This window comes from Caretta caretta, chromosome 1 (genome assembly GCF_965140235.1).
Source record: "Caretta caretta isolate rCarCar2 chromosome 1, rCarCar1.hap1, whole genome shotgun sequence".
Taxonomy (NCBI): Eukaryota; Metazoa; Chordata; order Testudines; family Cheloniidae; genus Caretta; species Caretta caretta.
In genome coordinates, this window is record NC_134206.1 from 54,771,960 (window position 1) to 54,793,728 (window position 21,769).

At 42.0% G+C, this 21,769-nt stretch overlaps 1 protein-coding gene across 1 annotated transcript in view; it reads left to right on the top strand.

Moving 5' to 3' along the window:
* Positions 1-21,769, top strand: part of LOC125635981 (complement C4-like) — a 92,869-nt gene that overhangs the window by 42,020 nt on the left and 29,080 nt on the right. Inside the window, exons 23-26 of the mRNA XM_075125639.1 lie at positions 7,734-7,814; positions 14,573-14,776; positions 18,772-18,847; positions 20,788-20,944. Of these exons, the coding sequence (XP_074981740.1) occupies positions 7,734-7,814; positions 14,573-14,776; positions 18,772-18,847; positions 20,788-20,944 (518 nt within the window). The remainder of the gene's footprint in view (positions 1-7,733; positions 7,815-14,572; positions 14,777-18,771; positions 18,848-20,787; positions 20,945-21,769) is intronic.

The window sequence follows — 21,769 nt, forward strand, 5'->3', positions numbered from 1 at the left end:
GCCATGTTAGTCTGTATTCGCAAAAAGAAAAGGAGTACTTGTGGCACCTTAGAGACTAACCAATTTATTTGAGCATAAGCTTTCGTGAGCTACAGCTCACTTCATCGGATGCACACCGTGGAAAAGACAGAAGCTGTTTTTATACACACAAATCATGAAAAAACGGGTGTTTATCACTACAAAAGGTTTTCTCTCTCCCCACCCCACTCTCCTGCTGCTAATAGCTTATGTAAAGTGATCACTCTCCTTACAATGTGTATGATAATCAAGGTGGGCCATTTCCAGCACAAATCCAGGGTTAAACAAGAACATCTGAGGAAGGGGGGGGAAAATCCAGACTCCAGCGAGAGACTGCTGAATTGGAATTCATTTGCAAATTGGATACAATTAATTTAGGCTTGAACAGAGACTGGGAGTGGCTAAGTCATTATGCAAGGTAACCTATTTCCCCTTATTTTCCTAGCCCCATGACTTAGCCACTCCCAGTCTCTGTTCAAGCCTAAATTAATTGTATCCAATTTGCAAATGAATTCCAATTCAGCAGTCTCTCGCTGGAGTCTGGATTTGAAGTTTTTCTGTTGTAATATCGCAACTTTCATGTCTGTAATCGCGTGACCAGAGAGATTGAAGTGTTCTCCGACTGGTTTATGAATGTTATAATTCTTGACATCTGATTTGTGTCCATTTATTCTTTTATGTAGAGACTGTCCAGTTTGACCAATGTACATGGCAGAGGGGCATTGCTGGCACATGATGGCATATATCACATTGGTAGATGTGCAGGTGAACAAGCCTCTGATAGTGTGGCTGATGTGATTAGGCCCTGTGATGGTGTCCCCTGAATAGATATGTGGGCACAGTTGGCAACGGGCTTTGTTGCAAGGATAGGTTCCTGGGTTAGTGGTTCTGTTGTGTGGTATGTGGTTGCTGGTGAGTATTAGCTTCAGGTTGGGGGGCTGTCTGTAGGCAAGGACTGGCCTGTCTCCCAAGATTTGTGAGAGTGACGGGTCATCCTTCAGGATAGGTTGTAGATCCTTGATAATGCGTTGGAGGGGTTTTAGTTGGGGGCTGAAGGTGACGGCTAGTGGCGTTCTGTTATTTTCTTTGTTAGGCCTGTCCTGTAGTAGGTGACTTCTGGGAACTCTTCTGGCTCTATCAGTCTGTTTCTTCACTTCCGCAGGTGGGTATTGTAGTTGTAAGAATGCTTGATAGAGATCTTGTGTTTGTCTCTGTCTGAGGGGTTGGAGCAAATGCGGTTGTATCGCAGAGCTTGGCTGTAGACAATGGATCGTGTGGTGTAGGTAGGAATAGCGGTCAGTAGGTTTCTGTTATAGGGTGGTGTTTATGTGACCATCATTTATTAGCACTGTAGTGTCCAGGAAGTGGATCTCTTGTATGAACTGGATCAGGCTGAGGTTGATGGTGGGATGGAAATTGTTGAAATCATGGTGGAATTCCTCAAGAGCTTCTTTTCCATGGGTCCAGATGATGAAGATGTCATCAATATAGCGCAAGTAGAGTAGGGGCGTTAGGGGACGAGAGCTGAGGAAGCGTTGTTCTAAGTCAGCCATAAAAATGTTGGCATACTATGGGGCCATGCGGGTACCCATATCAGTGCCGCTGATTTGAAGGTATACATTGTCCCCAAATGTAAAATAGTTATGGGTAAGGACAAAGTCACAAAGTTCAGCCACCAGGTTAGCCGTAACATTATCGGGGATAGTGTTCTTGATGGCTTGTAGTCCATCTTTGTGTGGAATGTTGGTGTAGAGGGCTTCTACATCCATAGTGGCCAGGATGGTGTTATCAGGAAGATCACCGATGGATTGTAGTTTCCTCAGGAAGTCAGTGGTGTCTCGAAGGTAGCTGGGAGTGCTGGTAGCGTAGGGCCTGAGGAGGGAGTCTACATAGCTGGACAATCCTGCTGTCAGGGTGCCAATGCCTGAGATGATGGGGCGCCCATGATTTCTAGGTTTATGGATCTTGGGTAGTAGATAGAATATCCCAGGTAGGGGTTCCAGGGGTGTGTCTGTGCAGATTTGATCTTGTGCTTTTTCAGGGAGTTTCTTCAGCAAATGCTGTAGTTTCTTTTGGTAACTCTCAGTGGGATCAGAGGGTAATGGCTTGTAGAAAGTGGTGTTGGAGAGCTGCCGAGCAGCCTCTTGTTCATATTCCGACCTATTCATGATGACAACAGCACCTCCTTTGTCAGCCTTTTTGATTATGATGTCAGAGTTGTTTCTGAGGCTGTGGATGGCATTGTGTTCTGCGCGGCTGAGGTTCTGGGGCAAGTGATGCTGCTTTTCCACAATTTCAGCCCGTGCACGTCGGCGGAAGCACTCTATGTAGAAGTCCAGTCTGCTCTCTTGACCTTCAGGAGGAGTCCACCTAGAATCCTTCTTTTTGTAGTTTTGGTAGGGAGGTCTCTGTGGATTAGTATGTTGTTCAGAGGTGTGTTGGAAATATTCCTTGAGTCGGAGACGTCGAAAATAGGATTCTAGGTCACCACAGAACTGTATCATGTTCGTGGGAGTGGAGGGGCAGAAGGAGAGGCCCTGAGATAGGACAGCTGCTTCTGCTGGGCTAAGAGTATAATTGGATAGGTTAACAATATTGCTTGGTGGGTTGAGGGAACCATTGCTGCGGACCCTTGTGGCATGTAGTAGTTTAGAAAGTTTAGTGTCCTTTTTCTTTTGTAGAGAAGCAAAGTGTGTGTTGTAAATGGCTTGTCTAGTTTTAGTAAAGTCCAGCCACGAGGAAGTTTGTGTGGAAGGTTGGTTTTTTATGAGAGTATCCATTTTTGAGAGCACATTCTTTATCTTTCCCTGTTTGCTGTAGAGGATGTTGATCAGGGGGTTCCGCAGTTTCTTTGAGAGCGTGTGGCACAAGCTGTCAGCATAGTCTGTGTGGTATGTAGATTGTAATGGATTTTTTACCTTCAGTCCTTTTGGTACGATGTCCATCTGTTTGCATTTCGAAAGGAAGATGATGTCTGTCTGTATCTGTACAAGTTTTTTCATGCAGTTAATAGATTTCCACTCCATACGGCTAAATGCAGTGCCTTGCATAATGACAGGTTTCAGAGGAACAGCCGTGTTAGTCTGTATTCGCAAAAAGAAAAGGAGTACTTGTGACACCTTAGAGACTAACCAATTTATTTGAGTATAAGCCTTCGTGAGCTACAGCTCACTTCATCGGATGCATACTGTGGAAAAGACAGAAGATGTTTTTATACTCACAAATCATGAAAAAATGGGTGTTTATCACTACAAAAGGTTTTCTCTCCCCCCACCCCACTCTCCTGCTGTTAATAGCTTATGTAAAGTGATCACTCTCCTTACAATGTGTATGATAATCAAGGTGGGCCATTTCCAGCACAAATCCAGGTTTTCTCCCCCCCCCCCCCCCCCCCCAACCCCGCCACACACACAAACCCACTCTCCTGTTGGTAATAGCTTATCTAAAGTGATCACTCCCCTTACAATGTGTATGATAATCAAGGTGGGCCATTTCCAGCACAAATCCAGGGTTTAACAAGAACGTCTGAGGAGGGGGGGGGGGGGGGTAGGAAAACACATAAACACCACCCTATACCGGAAACCTACTGATCGCTATTCCTACCTACATACCTCCAACTTTCACCCTGACCGCACCACACGATCCATTGTCTACAGCCAAGCTCTGTGATACAACCGCATTTGCTCCAACCCCTCAGACAGAGACAAACACTTACAAGATCTCTATTAAGCATTCTTATAACTACAATACCCACCTGAGGAAGTGAAGAAACAGATTGATAGAGCCAGAAGAGTTCCCAGAAGTCACCTACTACAGGACAGGCCTAACAAAGAAAATAACAGAACGCCACTAGCCGTCACCTTCAGCCCCCAACTAAAACCCCTCCAACGCATTATCAGGGATCTACAACCTATCCTGAAGGATGACCCGTCACTCTCACAAATCTTGGGAGACAGGCCAGTCCTTGCCTACAGACAGCCCCCCAACCTGAAGCTAATACTCACCAGCAACCACATACCACACAACAGAACCACTAACCCAGGAACCTATCCTTGCAACAAAGCCCGTTGCCAACTGTGCCCACATATCTATTCAGGGGACACCATCACAGGGCCTAATCACATCAGCCACACTATCAGAGGCTTGTTCACCTGCACATCTACCAATGTGATATATGCCATCATGTGCCAGCAATGCCCCTCTGCCATGTACATTGGTCAAACTGGACAGTCTCTACGTAAAAGAATAAATGGACACAAATCAGATGTCAAGAACTATAACATTCATAAACCAGTCGGAGAACACTTCAATTTCTCTGGTCACGCGATTACAGACATGAAAGTTGCGATATTACAACAGAAAAACTTCAAATCCAGACTCCAGCAAGAGACTGCTGAATTGGAATTCATTTGCAAATTGGATACAATTAACTTAGGCTTGAACAGAGACTGGGAGTGGCTAAGTCATTATGCAAGGTAACCTATTTCCCCTTGTTTTCCTAACCCCCTCCTTCCTCAGATGTTCTTGTTAAACCCTGGATTTGTGCTGGAAATGGCCCACTTTGATTATCATACACATTGTAAGGAGAATGATCACTTTAGATAAGCTATTACCAACAGGAGAGTGGGGTTTTTTGGGGGTGGTGTGGGGGGGGGAGGAGAAAACCTGGATTTGTGCTGGAAATGGCCCACCTTGATTATCATACACATTGTAAGGAGAGTGATCACTTTACATAAGCTATTAGCAGCAGGAGAGTGGGGTGGGGGGAGAGAAAACCTTTTGTAGTGATAAACACCCATTTTTTCATGATTTGTGTGTATAAAAACATCTTCTGTCTTTTCCACAGTATGCATCCGATGTAGTGAGCTGTAGCTCACGAAAGCTTATGCTCAAATAAATTGGTTAGTCTCTAAGGTGCCACAAGTACTCCTTTTCTTTTTACTTCTGGATTCCATCTCTGACAGTGGCAAGCACCAGATGCTTCAGAGGTAAGTGTAAGAACTTATCTAAAGTGACATTCCTGTCCCCATGCTCTGTTACATGGCACCGGGAAATAAGCTGAAATATTTGATTGAAATATTTATTGTATGTTTTAAGTAAATTTTTGTCCTGGAAAATCGATGTTTGTTGTCCCTTTTCTGTGGTTTCATGCTCAGAATAATTGTACTGCCAATCCTTGTTTACCAGAATGATAGTGACTAGCAAGACAGCTACAGTTACCGCCATAAAATATTTCCTTTTTCTCTTTTACAGCAAACAAATAATTTGACATGTGAATGTGTCAAATTACTAAAAATTAATATTGATAAAATTTCACTCCAAATCAGCAGCCAAATCGTGTTCCCCTTGCTCAGTGAAGAGTCTCATTAACCTAAATGGGACCAACTGCTCGCAGAGGAAAACATACACAAGTTGTCCTCTAGATAAACCATGATAATGTTCTGCTCTCAGTTCAATTGGTTGACACTAGAGCTGGGCAAAAAGTTTTAGGACAAATAGTTTCTTCACCAAAAAATGCAGTTTTGGGTCTGTTGAAACTATTTGAGAATTCAACATAAATTTGCTGAATAGTTTCAGCCAAAAACAATTTTTGAGCTTGCATGTGGGAGACTCAAATTCAAATCCCTGTTCCAATGACAATGTATGTTGTACAAAGTGGAATGTTCAATAGGAGAGACTGAGAAAGACCCATCCCAGCGTACCCTGTTGCTCAGTGGTTAGGGCACACAACTGGGAGGTGCGAGACCCAAGTTCAAATCATTGCTCTGGATAAGGCAGAATGGGACTTGACCCTCAGTCTCACACATCTCAGTTGAGTGCACCACCTCCTCTTCTAGTTTTGTGACTGGTGTTTCCAAATTTCCTTGCTTTTAATTTAAAAAAGAAGTGGTTAAAAATGTTTAAAATCTAAATAATACATTTCATTTGACTTGAATCTATATATCTTTTGTTTTGGCAAGAAAATCAAAAAATTTCCATTTTGATCTGATATGAATTATTTTAGGGTTGGGGTTTTTTTTGGTTTGGCCAATGAACCAAAATATCGATTATACACACACACAGCTCCAGTTGTCAATAAAGTTGTTTCTTGTGAACAAAATGGAGATATAGTTTAAAAAAACAATCTAAGTTTCCAGTAAAATCCTGTCTGACAGCCATCGAGAGACATGGGGAGTGTTAGTAAGTTATAGATTGGGATGGTCAAACGTACTGACCCTCTGAGCTGCATATGATAATCTTCAGAGGTTTGAGAGCCGGACGTGCCGGCCAGGGCTCCAGCCCTGAGCCCCCCACCTTCCCCCTGCAGGGCAGAAGCCCCAAGGCCCAGCAGGCACCTCCTACGGGGCCGAAGCCCCAAGGCCCACCACCCTGCTGCTGGGCAGAAGCCCCGAGTCTCTGCCCGCAGTCTTGTAGGCGGAAAATGGGGGAGTCGCTCCGCGAGCCACACTTTAACTGTAAAAGCACCGCATATGACTTACAAGCTGCAGGTTTGTTCACCCCTGTTACAGATTATTGTAATAGGCTATAAATCCAGTGGTGCTATTCAGTCTATGAGTTTTAGTGTCTAGCAAAACTATGAATTTAAGCTCGCAGGTTTGTCTTTTGAAGGTGTTGTGCAGATTTCTTTTGAGGATGAGAAGAGGTGTGATATAGAGTGATCGGTTTGTGAAAAGTGTTCACCCATGGGTGATATGGTGTTTTTGTCTTTTATCGTGTTCTGTCTGAGTTCATTCAAGAGCACAGTGATTGTATGGTTTCACCTATATGGCTGTTATTGGGGGTTGTTATTGGCATTTAGTGCACTGGATGAAGTACACCACATATCATGATAGGCATGTGTAGGACTCCTGCATCTTGAAAGGTGTATTGTGGGGGGTATTGATTATCGTAGCAGTGGAGATATGTCTATAGGTTTTGTGTCTGGTGCTGCTTTCAGTTGGTGTGTCCTGATCTGTGGGGAGCTTGCTTCTGATGATGAGCTTGGAGTGGTCGGGGGGTTGTTTGAAGGCCAGAATATGGGGTTCAGGAAATATTTCTTTTAGGATGTGGTCCCCATCAAGTATCGGTTGTAATTTTTTAATGAGACCCCCATATGGTTTCCGGTGTCAGGTGGTAGGTGACAGCTAGGGGTGTGCAGTTAAAGGGGGTTTTATTTCCATACAGAAGCAGCTTTCTCTCAGGGCATTTGGGTGACCAGTTCCATGATGCAATCTACTCTGGTGGAGAGAGACTTTCATTGGAAGAGTTTCATAGCCAGAAAACTGTTAACCTTTTGCTGACACTGTACTGTCTATCAAGAATAATTCATTCACACATCTTTCTGCGTCCCTGATCCCTTTTTAAAATGCTGTTCAAAATCATTTCTTCATAACTTACACGTTTCTCATGCTAGCACTTACTGGCCCTGGTTCAGCAAGGTGCTTAAGCATGCATGTCACTTTAAGCACCTAAGTAGTGATACTGAAATTCCATTGCAATTACTCAGGTGCTTAAAGTTAAGCACATGCTTAAATACCTTGCTGAATCAGGGCCACTATTATCAGCTCTTCATGCTGCTTCTTGTCTGCCCTTGACCTGAACTCTCACAACTTCCTCATGTAACGTTTCTGTTGTAACTGCTATGCATTGTGAGATATTGGTATGAAGGATATGTTTTTAAATTAAATTGTACTGGATAACACTTACAGAGTTCTCATGCACATCTTCTTTTCTAGTTAGAAACCTTGTTCTTGATCTGAAGAAACCCTCTGATATGATACCAGAGTCTGACAGCCATGTCTTTATGAGCGTGAAAGGTAAAAATAGCCTCCAGAGATTAAAATGATGGCAAATGATATGTGAACTGGTGGATCAGGTTCATAAACTGATCTCTGTAAATCTGAGTCACAATTCTTTCCTGGGGTTCCCCTGTCATTCAGCAGGAAATACTCTACTGTTGGTTTGTCCCAAATCACTGAGAGAGGCAGAGCCAAATCTAAGCCGTGCCCCTCTCCATCTACTCTCTACATAGCAAATGTGTATATATAATCTAATATTGGTTGTGTCTGTGTAAAACACACAAAAAATTATGTTAAAAGAACATTAAGGTTGCAAAGTCAAGCATTCAGAAGTTAGGAAATGCCAGAATCATATGCATTATGAAAAATCTTTAACTACATGATCAAATACTATTTTTTCCATGGGAGCCCTGCCTCATTCAGTGCATAGACTGTACAGTACTCAAGTAAGGAGCAGCAATTCAGAATTATTTTTATCTTCATTGGTCAGTCATAGAGTTTCCATTGCTGTTCAATCTGGGACGTCGGATAAGTTGGTTGTCCCTTAGCAGGTAGATTTCTCTGCCACAAAATACTGTGCACCTGTCTGGACACACATGTAGCCTTATTGATGGATGTGTGTATTGATCATTGATTAATCTCTTAGACAGCATTGGTTAAAGATTCAGTCTCCTGAGGGCCGGAGTATCAGGAATATTATCATTATTAGAAGACCCTAGGAGCACACAAGAAACAATTCCAGTTTATTACAAGTTCTTCTAGTAACAAATTCTCTAAACAGATAAACAATCCAACAAATACTAAAATACAATGGCGGATACAGAGAGAGTGCAAAATGTTTAACCTATGACCAGTATCACTCACATCTCCTGCTGGGGGACCCTGGAGTGTCAGTCATTATTCTCCTCATCATTGTCATCATCACCACCCGTGGTTGACATCTTGGCATCCCCTCGTACATTTATTCTCCCCTCCCACTACACAGACCTGGCAATATCTTTTATCCCGAGTTACGCTTAGGCCTACTAAGGCTCATACATATGCATAAGGCTGTCAACCCCTTTTTCCTTATTTGCACTTCCACACCCCATAAACTTATGGGTGCTCCGCTTTTCATAGGTTATCCTGGTAGACCAGGTCTACATTACAAACTTACATCCTATAACTATGTCACTCAGGGGGGTTGAAAAATCCATACCCCTGAGCAACACAGTTATAGTGACCTAACTCCCGGCGTAGACAGTGCTATGTCGATGGAAAGGCTTCTCTTGTCAACATAGCTACCGCCTCTCACAGAGATGGAGTAACTGTGCTGATGGGAGAAGCTCTCCCGTCAGTGCATGTAGCATTTTCACAGATGTGTTTTAATGGAGTCCTGCCCTTAGTTCCTCTTATTCTCATTAACATCTGTGCAGACACATCTGGATGGTAACCTGCAGTTCCTGCAGAATTTCTCATGAGGTTACAATCAGGTGTCTTGCTGTCTAGACCCTGTGCCCTTTTAAGGAATTTGATTTGTTTTGTATACTCCAAGTTTCACCTCACTTAAAAACTGCTTGCTTACAAAATCAGACAAAAAATACAAAAGTGACACAGCCACACTATTCCTGAAAAATGGTTTACTTTCTCATTTTACCATATAATTATAAAATAAATCAATTGGAATATGAATATTGTACTACATTTCAGTGTATAGTATATAGAGCAGTATAAACAAGTCATTGTCTGTATGAAATTTTCGTTTGTACTGACTTGGCTAGTGCTTTTTTATGTACCCTGTTTTAAAACTAGGCAAATGTCTATAAGAGTTGATGTACCCCTTAGAAGACCTCTGTGTACCCTGTGTACCCATACCTTTGGTTAAGAACCATTGGCCTAGACGAATACATTGTGGCATATTTTCTTAAACATTCTTTTACATTTATCTTGTAACTTTACTGGTACAGGGTTATTCCTGGGTTACCTACTTATGTCAACCTCCTGAGGACCAGTATTGCTTAGCTGAAATCATACAGGCCTCAGCCTGTAGACCTTGCGTTATAAATACATATTTATCTCTCATAAATACTTGTCAATCTTATACTCCTATGATCCTATCATGCTTAAACCTGTCCATTACACATTAATTAATTATACTTAACCACAACAATAAATCCTCTATTAAATGATTAATTAAACTAATTGGCTACACATAGCTCCCACACATCATTTGTGGATTCAGTTTAACACATTCACATGGATTATTACAGGCACAGTGAAATCAATGCTTCTTGTTGATCCTGGCTTCCTGAACTGGCACATATCCACTTACCTCAAATTTGTCATGAGAATTCTTTGGGAGTTCCATCGTATTCAAGGGAACAAGGATCTTCCAATACATGAAGGCCTACATAATATATTAAGATTCTGTTTCAAATCCAGAAAACCTTTTTGGCTTGCAATACAAGGGTACATCTACACAGCGACAAAAGACCTGCAGCACAGCTGCAGCTTGCTCAGATCTCAGGCTGTGTGGCTATAAAGTTTCAGTTTAGATGTTTGGGCTTAGGCTGGAGCCTGGGCTCAGGGACCCTCCCCACTCATGGGGTCTCAGATCCCAGACTTCAGCTCAAGCCCAAATGTCTACACTGCAATTTTATAGCTGTGCAGCCTCACTCAGCTGACCTGGGCCAGCTGTGGTTCTTTTATTGTAGTGTAGAGATACCCCAAGAGCTTGAAAACTTGGGGTGGAAGGTGGACGGATGCCAATGTCCCAAATACACACCAAATCGAGGATCATGTTGAAGAACCCAGTGGCTTTTCACTCCCATAGAAAATATGGTTCACTTTGAATTGCATGCACACATCAGATGTGCCTACTTTTTCCATAAATGGGGACTGAGAGATAGAGGCACAATCCTATTTGTGACTGTGGAAACAGATTTCAAACTATGGAACACCTCATCAATCAATGTGTCAAATGATCATATCAGTGGTATCTCTGCCATCCTCTCCACTTCACCTGAAGCAATCAATTGGATCACCAACCTAGACTTGATATTCAAAATTGCTTGCTTTTAACCCAGATGAAAGGAGAAGAAAAATAGAAAGGAGGGCTGGAAGGGACCTCAAGAGGTCATCTAATCCGTTCCCAGTGTCAAGCCAGGATTAAGATAGCTAGACCATCCCTACATGTTTGTCTAACCTGGTCTTTAAAGCCTCCAATGACAGGGATTCTACCATCCCTAGGTAACCCATTCCAGTGCTTAACTATCCTTATAATTAGAAAGTTTTTCCTAATATCTAACCTAAATCTCTCTACAGAAAACAGTTGCTTTCACTAACACAACCCTGATTCACCTGCAGAGTAAAATCCATCCTGTGCATTGAATGAGGCAGGGGTTCTGTGGAAAAAATAGTATGTGATCATATAATTAAAGACTGAATCATAACGCATACTCAGAGAGGGGCAAATTAAGGTTGCACGGGTAGCCAATTTTTGTGTAATTTCCTAGTTTTTTTAAAAAGCAAACTGAAAAACCCCCCAGAAATTCCATCATGTGGCATCATATTGACACCAACATGGGTCATCAGCAGGGTTGGAACTTTTAGATCCACTGCACAGACCTCTGCCTGTGGAGCTAACAAAGTAACTGATAGCAGCAGAAGTTGTCATTCTCTATGTGGACCAGCACTAGAGGGGGAAAAGCAACACACTTTGCCAGAGGGTTTCACTGATGTCTGCTGACAGCGGAGAAATGGTGAGACTTGGGAATCATGGGTTCCATTACAGTCTCTGGAGGGGAGTTTTCCCTAGTGGGCACATGCTCTTCTGCCCATTTGCTCCAAGCTTGACCCCATCTTTTCAATCCCCTACAACATGCCCCTGTCCTGCCTCTTTCCCAACACTGATTCCTTGTCCCAGTTGTGTTCTTCATGCCTAGCCAGTTCCATTCTCCATTCCTCAGGCTTCTCATCCCAGCCCTGGTCTCCTTTCCCAGCCAGTCCCAGTTCCCATCTCCTGGCTTCTTTCTCAATCTGTGTCTTCACCACAAGCATCTGGTCATCCCATACCCTCGTTCCCCATCCCCATAAGCTCCAGTCCCAATCTCCCTCTCTGGGCTCCTTCTCCAACATCCAGCATTTCCACCCCACCCAGCTGCTTGTTTCAGTCTCTTTGCACATCCAGTCTTAATTCTCCCACTTTACCTGGGCTCTTCATCAGACCAGCCTCTTTCCCCTTCACCTCTTCCCCTGGCCCCACTCATTCCCAGTCCTCATCTCCTTGCTCAACCAGTCTCATTCTTCTCTCCCAGTCTCCTAGACCAACCACAATCTCCTTCCTCATCCACTGGCTCCTAGTGCCCCCTCCTTTTCCCTTCCTGGCTCCCAATCTCCTTCTCCAGCTAGTCCCAGTCCCCCACAACTGTCTCCCAGTCTCAGTCTATTTATCTTACCAGTCATAATCTTCTCTGCACCAGGCTCCAAGTCCTAGTCTCCTTGCCCATCCAGTCCCAGTCTCCCCTTTACCCCCGACTCCTGGTCCCAGTTTTCCCTCTCCCCCTCATACCCTTCAGCCTCCAGTTCCATTGTATCCATACCTCCCAACGTCCTTGTCCAAATGAATTCACTCTGTCTCCCCTGCCACACACACACACACACATTTCAGGTCCAGCTCTTTCCCCTCTGCATTCAGTTATTCAGTTCAGGTGGCTCATGCCTCCTGGGCCCAGTAGGAGCGTCTTTGAAAGCATGGGAGAGACAGCCTCCCTGCTCACAGTTCCAGTGCTTGGACCTGGCACAGCTGGGAACTTGTGACACTTTCTCAGGATGCCCATGACTGTTACCCCACTGACCCCAGCGAGAGGAAGACTTGCTGGTTCTGGGTGTCAGCTTCCTGACACCACCCATCTGTTAGCCACCCAAACAATCTCCTCAGGGCTCTGTCAGCCCTTACTTTGCCTTGCGGGTTAACATGAGGTGTACCCCAGTCCTCAATCACCTTTGAAATGTTCCCCTGTAGTATCCAGCTCCTGTTGCTGGACACTCTCAGAAATTGCCAGATTCGCTATCCCCAGTGTACACTGAGAGTAAGTTCCTATATAACATCACAGCACTGAGATAGAGCTACAGTAAAAACAATCATAAGTTTATTATCAAAAGCTAAAATGTAGGGGACAGTGAGTAAGGACGATGGAAACAGGAATGGTTTCATATAAAACAAAATCGTAAAATACCAAGCTGGGTCTACACTTATCAGTGGTTACCTTTCCTACATAATGAAGTAGATTCCCCACCCCCACCCCAAGTTCAGTCTTATGCAGAGATAGCTGGTTTCAGACAAACCAGGATCCAAGCATTCATGACGCACCTTCCCTCTGCCATGGGTTTTCCTCAGTGAGTGGATAACAAAATGTCTCCTTGCAATCAAGGAAAAGAGGAGACTAAGGGGGGTTATGATAGAGGTCTATAAAGTCATGAGTGGTCTGGAGAAAGTGAATAAGGAAAATGTATGTACTTGTTCACATAATATAAGAACTAGGGGTCACCAAATGAAATTAATGGACAGCAGGTTTAAAACAAATAAAAAGAAGTTCTTCGCACAGCGCACAGTCAACCTGTGGAATGCCTTGCCTGAGGAGGTTATGAAGGCTAAGACTATAACAGGGTTTAAAAGAGAACTGCATAAATTCATGGAGGCTAAGTCTATTAATGGCTATTAGCCAGGATGGGTAGGGAATGGTGTCCCTAGCCTCTGTTTGTCAGAGGGTGGAGATGGATGGCAGGAGAGAGATCACTGATCATTACCTGTTAGGTTCACTCCCTCTGGTGTGACTGGCATTGGCCACTGTCGGTAGTCAGCATACTGGGCTGCATGGACCTTTGGTCTGACCCCGTATGGCCATTCTTATGTTCTTATGTTCGAAGTTCATTTTTTGTCCCCCCAGAGACATCAGAAACCCTCTGTGGTTTAGTCTCCAGTTTCATCCCAACCTCTTGTTGACTTCATGTTTAAATTGGTCTCCCACTGTGTTGGCTTATAATACTAATGTACATGTGAACCAAGATGGACAGGTGAATATATATCCTAACTCCTGTCTGGAAGAAACCTGTTTTTTAATTTGGTTAGTGACAGACTTTACAGCATAGTTTCAATACATATACACAACATCTTTAAACACCATCTGTACATATATCTCATGATGATTGTGAGGATCAGTATAAGATAAGCCTTTATTAGAGGCCATGACATTCTTTATGGGTAAATACTATGAAAGTGGTCTGCTAGATGCAGAGAGTTTGTCAAGCCTACTCGAAGTTGTTGTTACAGAACACTAAACCATTTGCCAGTTGGCACGAAGGTGTGCTTAGGGTCACAGAACTGCAATTGCAGGGAAAGTCCTGCTCAACCCTGGGCTGGCTTATGCCCAGTCCAGATGGAATTTTCAGAGAACTAAACTGAAGATATAACAAATGTCTACTGAGCATATGCAAACTATGATTTTTCAAAGACTTGTAACTTGGCCAAATTAGGGCAGATTTTTCTCCGGCATGGCAAAAGGCAAACTGGCACAATGTTCCCACACACACACACACGCCCAACCACACACACACACACCAAAATTCAAGTCACTGCTCCAAAGCATGCTAGAACTTCTGAAATAAAAGATGGTCGGAAATATTTAACATCATATAACCAGTTATTTTAGGGTTATGTTTACTCTTATTTTTTACCCTTTCCAACCTTTAAATACAATAATTTTGGTCTGATTTTTTTTTTTTTTTTGCCAATATAGGGGATATAATGGGTGAGTCCATTCAAAACTGTCTTAGTCCAGCTGGAATTGATAAGCTTATCAAAGTGCCAACTGGTTGTGCTGAGCAAACTATGGTGACAATGGCTCCAGCAACGTATGCCATTGAATACCTGGAAGCAAGTGAACAGTGGATCAACTTTAAACCTGAACGGAAAGAAGAAGCCTATAACATGATTGCACAAGGTATGTGGAACATCTTCCTCCTCCCTGCCCCCCCACCAAAATAGCAAAACTATTTTATTTGTTCTCTCTTTGCATTGTAGAGTAAACATTGATGTTAGACATAGGACTGAGCTTGATTCTAACTAACTTGCAGAACTATTATGGATATTTAGCAACCAGGCACAAAATCTGCACATTCACCTGCCAGGATGATAATGGAAGAACAAATGAAATTCCATACACTTATAAAATCAAAGGGGAAGGGTGTAAGCAAATCCACAGCTGTCTGTTAACTGATAAAGATCCAAGTCAGTGGAGTTGTGTCAGTTTCTACCAGCTAAGGCTCTGACCCAAAGATTCTTTTTGGTTAATTAGAATTCTGCTAACCTTTTCTAATATAATTAGGGGCTTCCCTTCTCCCCAACTCCTGTATGGGCATGGAACTCCCAGTGATATGAATGCTACTTAGGGCTTCTCTACATGAACACTTAGTTCATGTCAAGTTGGGGTGTAAGTCTACTCTGCACTAACCTGCCACGCACTAAATGTCCATGTGGACGCTGCTGCCATGCAATATCTGTTGGGCCATGTATTTACATTAGTCTATAGTACGTGGTGTCTTTTAAATTAATTCAAATGCGGCTATAAAAATATCCCCAGCTCTTAAAATTCCTCCAGCTTGTTACCTATTTTATTGATGATCCAAAGCTATTTTTCCCTGCTTTCATCTGGTAGCATCATTTGTCACAAGCCCATGAAGAAAGCTACAGCCGTCCATTGCTGGATGCCAGTACTTAGGTACACTATAACCTCTGCTCCCACAGCAATTCCCTTTGAAGTTTTTACAGGCTATCAAATAAGACTGGGAATGAAGTAAGACATTGCAAACCTTACTGCAGAGTTGTCATTGTGCAGCATGCAGAATAGAACCACTCCTGCAGCTTATCCCCTTAAATAAATAGCTATTAATGAAATATTCTCATGACAAGAATTATATTTGCAAAAAGAAAAGGAGGACTTGTGGCACCTTAGAGACTAACCAATTTATTTGAGCATGAGCTTTTGTGAGCTACAGCTCACTTCATCGGATAAGTGAGCTGTAGCTCATGAAAGCTCATGCTCAAATAAATTGGTTAGTCTCTAAGGTGCCACAAGTACTCCTTTTCTTTTTGCGAATACAGACTAACACGGCTGTTACTCTGAAAAGAATTATATTGTGGTGAAACATATTCCTGTTGTGTCTTTATTTCAGCAGAGCTATATATATGGTTACCATTTGTACTTGCTTATAAGCCAAACACACTCTAATATGAATATTGAAATTGATCCATATATCCAATTATCTTTGAGAGCTCCTGGAGGACAGATGAGGTCCCAGAAGACTTGAGAAGGGCAAACATGGTGCCTATTTTAAAAAAGGGGTGAGATGAGGAGACAGAAAATTATAGAACAGCCAGCCTCACTTTGATACCTAGAAAGATACTGGAACAAATTATTAAACAAGCAATTCATAAATGTGTGGATGATAACAGGGTTATAAGGAATATCCAGCATGGATTAGTCAGGAACAAATCATGCCAGATCAACCTAATTTCCTTCTTTGAGAGGGTTACTGGCCTAGTGGATGGGGAGAAGCAGTAGATTTGATATATCTTGATTTTTGTAAGGCTTTTGATAGTCCTGTGTGATAGTCTCATAAGCAAATTAGGGAAAGGTGGTCTATAAAGTGGGTGCCCAATTGGTTGAAAGATCATACTCAAAGAGTAGTTATCAATGGTTTGCTGTCAAACTGGGCAGGCATATCTAGTGGGGTCCTGCCAGGGTCAGCCTTGAGTCTGGTACAATTCAATATTTTCATTAATGATTTGTGTAATGGAGTGGAGAGCACGCTTATAAAATTTGCAGATGACACCAAGCCGGGAAGAGTTGCAAGCACTTTGGAGGACAGGATTAGAATTCAGAGTGGAGAATTGGTCTGAATTCAACAAGATGAAATTCAATAAAAACCAGGACAAAGTACTTAACTTAGGAAGGAAAAATCAGAATACACAACTACAAAATGGGGAATAACTGGCTAGGCAGTAGTGCTGCTGAAAAGGATCTGGAGTTATAGTGGATTACAAATTGAATATGAGTCAACAATATGATGCAACTGCAAAAGATGCTAATAGCATTCTGGGATGTATTAACAGGAGTGTTATGTGTAAGATAAAGAAAGTAATTGTCCCACTGAACTCAGCACTGGTGAGGCCTCAGCTGGAGAAATGTGTCCAATTCTGGGTGCCACACTTTAGGAAAGATGTGGACAAATTAGAGAGTCCAGAGGAGAGCAAGAAAAATGAGAAAAGGTTTGGAAAACTTGAGCTGTGAGGAAAGGTTTTAAAAAAACTGGTCATGTTTAGTCTTGAGAAATGAAGTGGGGGGGGGAGGGGGCAGAGCCTGATAACAGTCTTCCAATATGCAGAAGGCTGTTATAAAGAAGACAGTGATCAATTGTTCTCCATATTCACTGAAGATAGAACAAGAAGTAATGGGTTTAATTTGCAGCCAGGAAGATTTAGGTGAGATATTAGGAAAAACTTTCTAACTAAAGGAGTAGTTAAGCTCTGGAACAGGCTGCCAAGGGAGGTTGTGGAAGTCCCACACCCCAACCACCAATTTCATGAGCATTCATGGCCCACCATACAATTTCCATGCCCAGATGTGGTCCTCACGCCAAAAAGTTTGCCCACCCCTGGGGTAGACAAACCCTTCCCTCGCTCCAGCACCTTTACGCTGAGTCAAAGAGCCAGAGTGACTCTAAATGCCCCAGATGCAGCCAAGGCTGGCTCCACGTTGGGAGATGCTGGAGGTGAGAGGGGTGCAGGGAGGCCTGGATTGTAGTATGTGGGGCTGCGGCAATCTGGGCTGTGCTGTGACCCATAGGCAGCCGGTGACAGGCTGCCATAACTTACACTGGTTCCAAGGGCTGTTAGTGTTATGTCAGGGCCTGCTGAACATCCCAACATTGGGAGGGCATACAAATGACTTAAAGCCACCATACCCACCTTCCTCCATGGGCTATGAGTGCTGTGTTGTGCAGCACAGAATCTCACCCGTAAGAGTAATGATGGAAAATAGACTTTTGTCTGGCAGTTAGATGAATGGAGATATTTGGCCTTGTTGTATTTCTGTTACCAAGGGCCTCATCAGAATAATTTTTTCCCACCATCATTGGATTCTGTGCATCTTAACAATGAATTAGAGTGCAATGCAAACCTGAAGTATGTTAGAATGTGTTGCACGCATCTGACTGGAAAACAGAAACACTTTGAACCTGAGGTGTTTGGTCATGCATCATTTCATTTTCTTAGTAGTTGTATTTATCTAAAATCCCCCAAGGAAACATGATGCTGTTCTATTACTGGTGATTAATTATTATTAATAAAACATAGTTCTACTGTGCCTTTTATCAAAAGATCAGAAAGAACTTTACAAGGATGAATATCACTCTTACATTAAAGGTGGCAAAATGAGGTGCAGAAAAATGAAGTGACTTGTTTAAGTCAATGGCAGAGCTGGGAATGGAGCCCAGATCTCCTGACTCCCAGTTATGTGTCCTATCCGCTGGACCTCACTGCCTCTTTTGTGTCTTATTTTGTCCCCTTGTATAGCTCTTCAAGAAGGTGGCAGTACTTGGGGATGGATATTCAGGGACCCACCAGGCAGAAATTCCTTGGTATCCACAAATGCTTGTAATATTGATGCCCTTATGCCAACCCAAGTAGACTCATGAAGGCAGGACTTAAACAAAACTCATGCTCCCTTTCCTCTAATTTATTCCAAAGGCCTGCTGTTGCAATCAATCACACACACACGCAGACCAAAACAAAAAACCTTTATGAGGAGCAAACAAAAGCAGTGGAGTGCACTTCCATGTTAATCCAGGTGTTGCATGTAAAGGCCCAAAATGCATAAATACAAGTCCATGTACAGTTATATTCTTAACCAATATATTTGATGGCTTGTTTATGCAGGTTACACTAGACTTCTTGAATTTCAGAAGGAGGATGGCTCTTATGGAGCATTCAAAACAACCCCCAGCAGTACCTGGTAGTGTATACGTCATAATCAGTCTTAGTTCTTGTTTTATATTATAAAATGCCAAGGTTATCACACATCGTGCATCAGAAGTTTAGTTCCTGACTTTTGGGGCCAAATTGCACCCATATACTTGCGTGCATCTAATATGTACACAGATAAATTAGCTACATACACAGCTATGTGAGCAGGCTTCACACGTGCACAATGGGTATTTGCAAAAATATGGATGCAAGTTTGTGTGCCTAAACTTTGATTCTTTGGCTTTTTATGGCCAAATAGTTTTTATTGTTAATAAAGTGAGACTTTTTTCTGAACAACTTTCAGTGACCAGCTAATGCTGTTGTAATTACGTGGGCACATGCAAGCATTGTTTAATAAGAAATGCAAAACACGTGGGCGGACACTTCTATATATGTTTAGAACTGCTTATATTGGTTTAATTTTAATTCATCAATGCAAGAAGAGTATCCACTTGTCTGGTTTAACTAAAACAATAGAAATTCACACTGCTAGTTAAACCAATGCAACTTGGTGTGTAAACCAGGCTTCATTATGCATGAGACTGGATCTGTCTTTCTCGCTATCTTTCTGTATATCTATCTTTCTGTATCTTTTACACTCATGAAAAACCCATGTCAGAAGAGAATTGGGCCCAGTGCGGTAGTGAGTATGTTGTGCCCTAAGGTATGAATTGCACTGAGATTCTTCAAGTATCAGGGGGTAGCCATGTTAATCTGTATCCATAAAAACAACAAGGAGTCCGGTAGCTTATGCCTAAATAAATCTGTTACTCTTTAAGGTGCCACCGGACTCCTTGTTGTTTTTGAGATTCTTCAGTCTTTCTTGATGCCTCGTATATCTTTCGGCATTGCCCCATAACTACCATTGACTGGTCAACGTTACACGTAGCAGTAGCTTGTGCAAAACTGTATCAGAATCTTCTGATGTACTAATTAGAGCTGTCAATTAATTGCAGTTAACTCACGCAATTAACTAAAAAAATTAATTGAGATTAATCGTAGTTTTAATCACACTGTTAAACAATAGAATGACAATTGAAATTTATTAAATATTTTGGATGTTTTCTACATTTTCAAATATTAGATTTCAATTTACAACACAAAATACAAAGTGCACAGTGCTCACTTTATATTGCTATTTTTCATTACAAATATTTGCACTGTAAAAACGGTAAACAAAAGAAATAGTATTTTTCAATTCAAAGTTCTATAGTGCAATCTCTATTGTGAAAGTGCAATTTACAAATGTAGATTTTTTTTGTTACATAACTTCACTCAAAAACAAAACAATGAAAAACTTTAGAGCCTACAAGTCCACTCAGTCCTACTTCTTGCTCAGCCAGTCACTAAGACAAACAAGTTTGTTTACATTTACAGGAGATACTGCTGCCCGCTTCTTATTTACAATGTCACCTGAAAATGAGAACAGGTGTTCACATGGCACTGTTGTAGCCAGTGTCACAAGATATTTACGTGTGTAGGAGTGGACTTGTAGGCGCTAAAGATTTACATTGTTTTATTTTTGAGTGCAAGTTGGTTTTTTTTTTACATAATTCTACATTTGTAAGTTCAACTTTCACGATAAAGAGGTTGCACTGCAGTACTTGTATTAGGTGAATTGAAAAATACAATTTCTTTTTTCTTTTTTACAGTGCAAATTTTTTAATAAAAAAGAAATATAAAGTGAGCACTGTACACTTTGTATTCTGTGTTGTAATTGAAATCAATATATATGAAAATGTAGAAAACATCCAAAAATATTTAAATAAATGGTATTTTATTATTGTGTAACAGAGCGATTAATAGAACGATTAATTTTTTTTAATTGCGTGATTAATCGTGATTAATTTTGTTAATTGCTTGACAACCCCAGGACTAATTCATGTTAGCAAACCACAAATATCAATGAAACCAGTGTCTTTTATACAGGCTAACTGCATTCATTGCTAAAGTGCTCACAAGGTGCAGAAAATACATCAGTGTCGAAGACCATTACATACGCAAAGCTGTTTTCTACTTGCTTGGACAACAGCAGGCGGATGGCTCCTTCCATGACCCTCACCCAGTGATGGACAGACTTATGCAGGTTAGTCACTGAAAATGATGAGAACCTGTTCCCATACGGTCCAGATTCTCAGCTGCTGTAAATTGGTGCACTATACCAGCTGATGATGTGGCCATGTGTTCTATTTTGTTTCCCCCTGATTCTGGACTTTTGAGGAATAATTGTGTGTAGGGAGGGAAAAATCAACAGCTCTTGCAGCAAAATATTTTTAACTGTTTAAAAGCATGAGTATTTGGGGCAAACTGGGTAGGAATTAGGATTTTTTCTAAGGAGAGAGGGTGCAGAGAAGAACCACAAAACGAGTCAAGGGTCGGAAAAAAACACCTCACAGTGAGAGATTCCAGGAACTCAATCAGTTCAGTTTATTAAGAAGATCAAGTAGTGAGTCAATTACCGTGTATCCATACCTTCAACAGGAGAAAATACCAGGTGCTCAAGGGCTCTATAATCTAGCAGAAAAAAACATAACAAGAACCAATGACTGCAAGCTAAAGCCAGGCAAATTCAAATTAGGCATACAGCACTCATTTTTAACCCAGACTGTGATTAACCATTGAGACAAAGTGGTGGATTCTCATCTTTTGATGTCCTCAAATCAAGACGGGATGCCTTCCTGGAAGATGTGCTTTAGACAAGTTATTGGGCTCGGTCTAGGAGTAAATGGGGAACATGTAAAGGCCTGTGTTATAGAAGGTTAGAGTAGAGGATCCAATGGCCTTTTTTTTTTTGCTTTAAAAGCTATGAATCGCTGAATGAAAAAACTGCTTATGCGATGGAAAAAAAGTGTCGCTGGGAGAATGGAGAAGGATGTTGGGGGGGGTATTAGCAACAAATGTGTGACTGAGT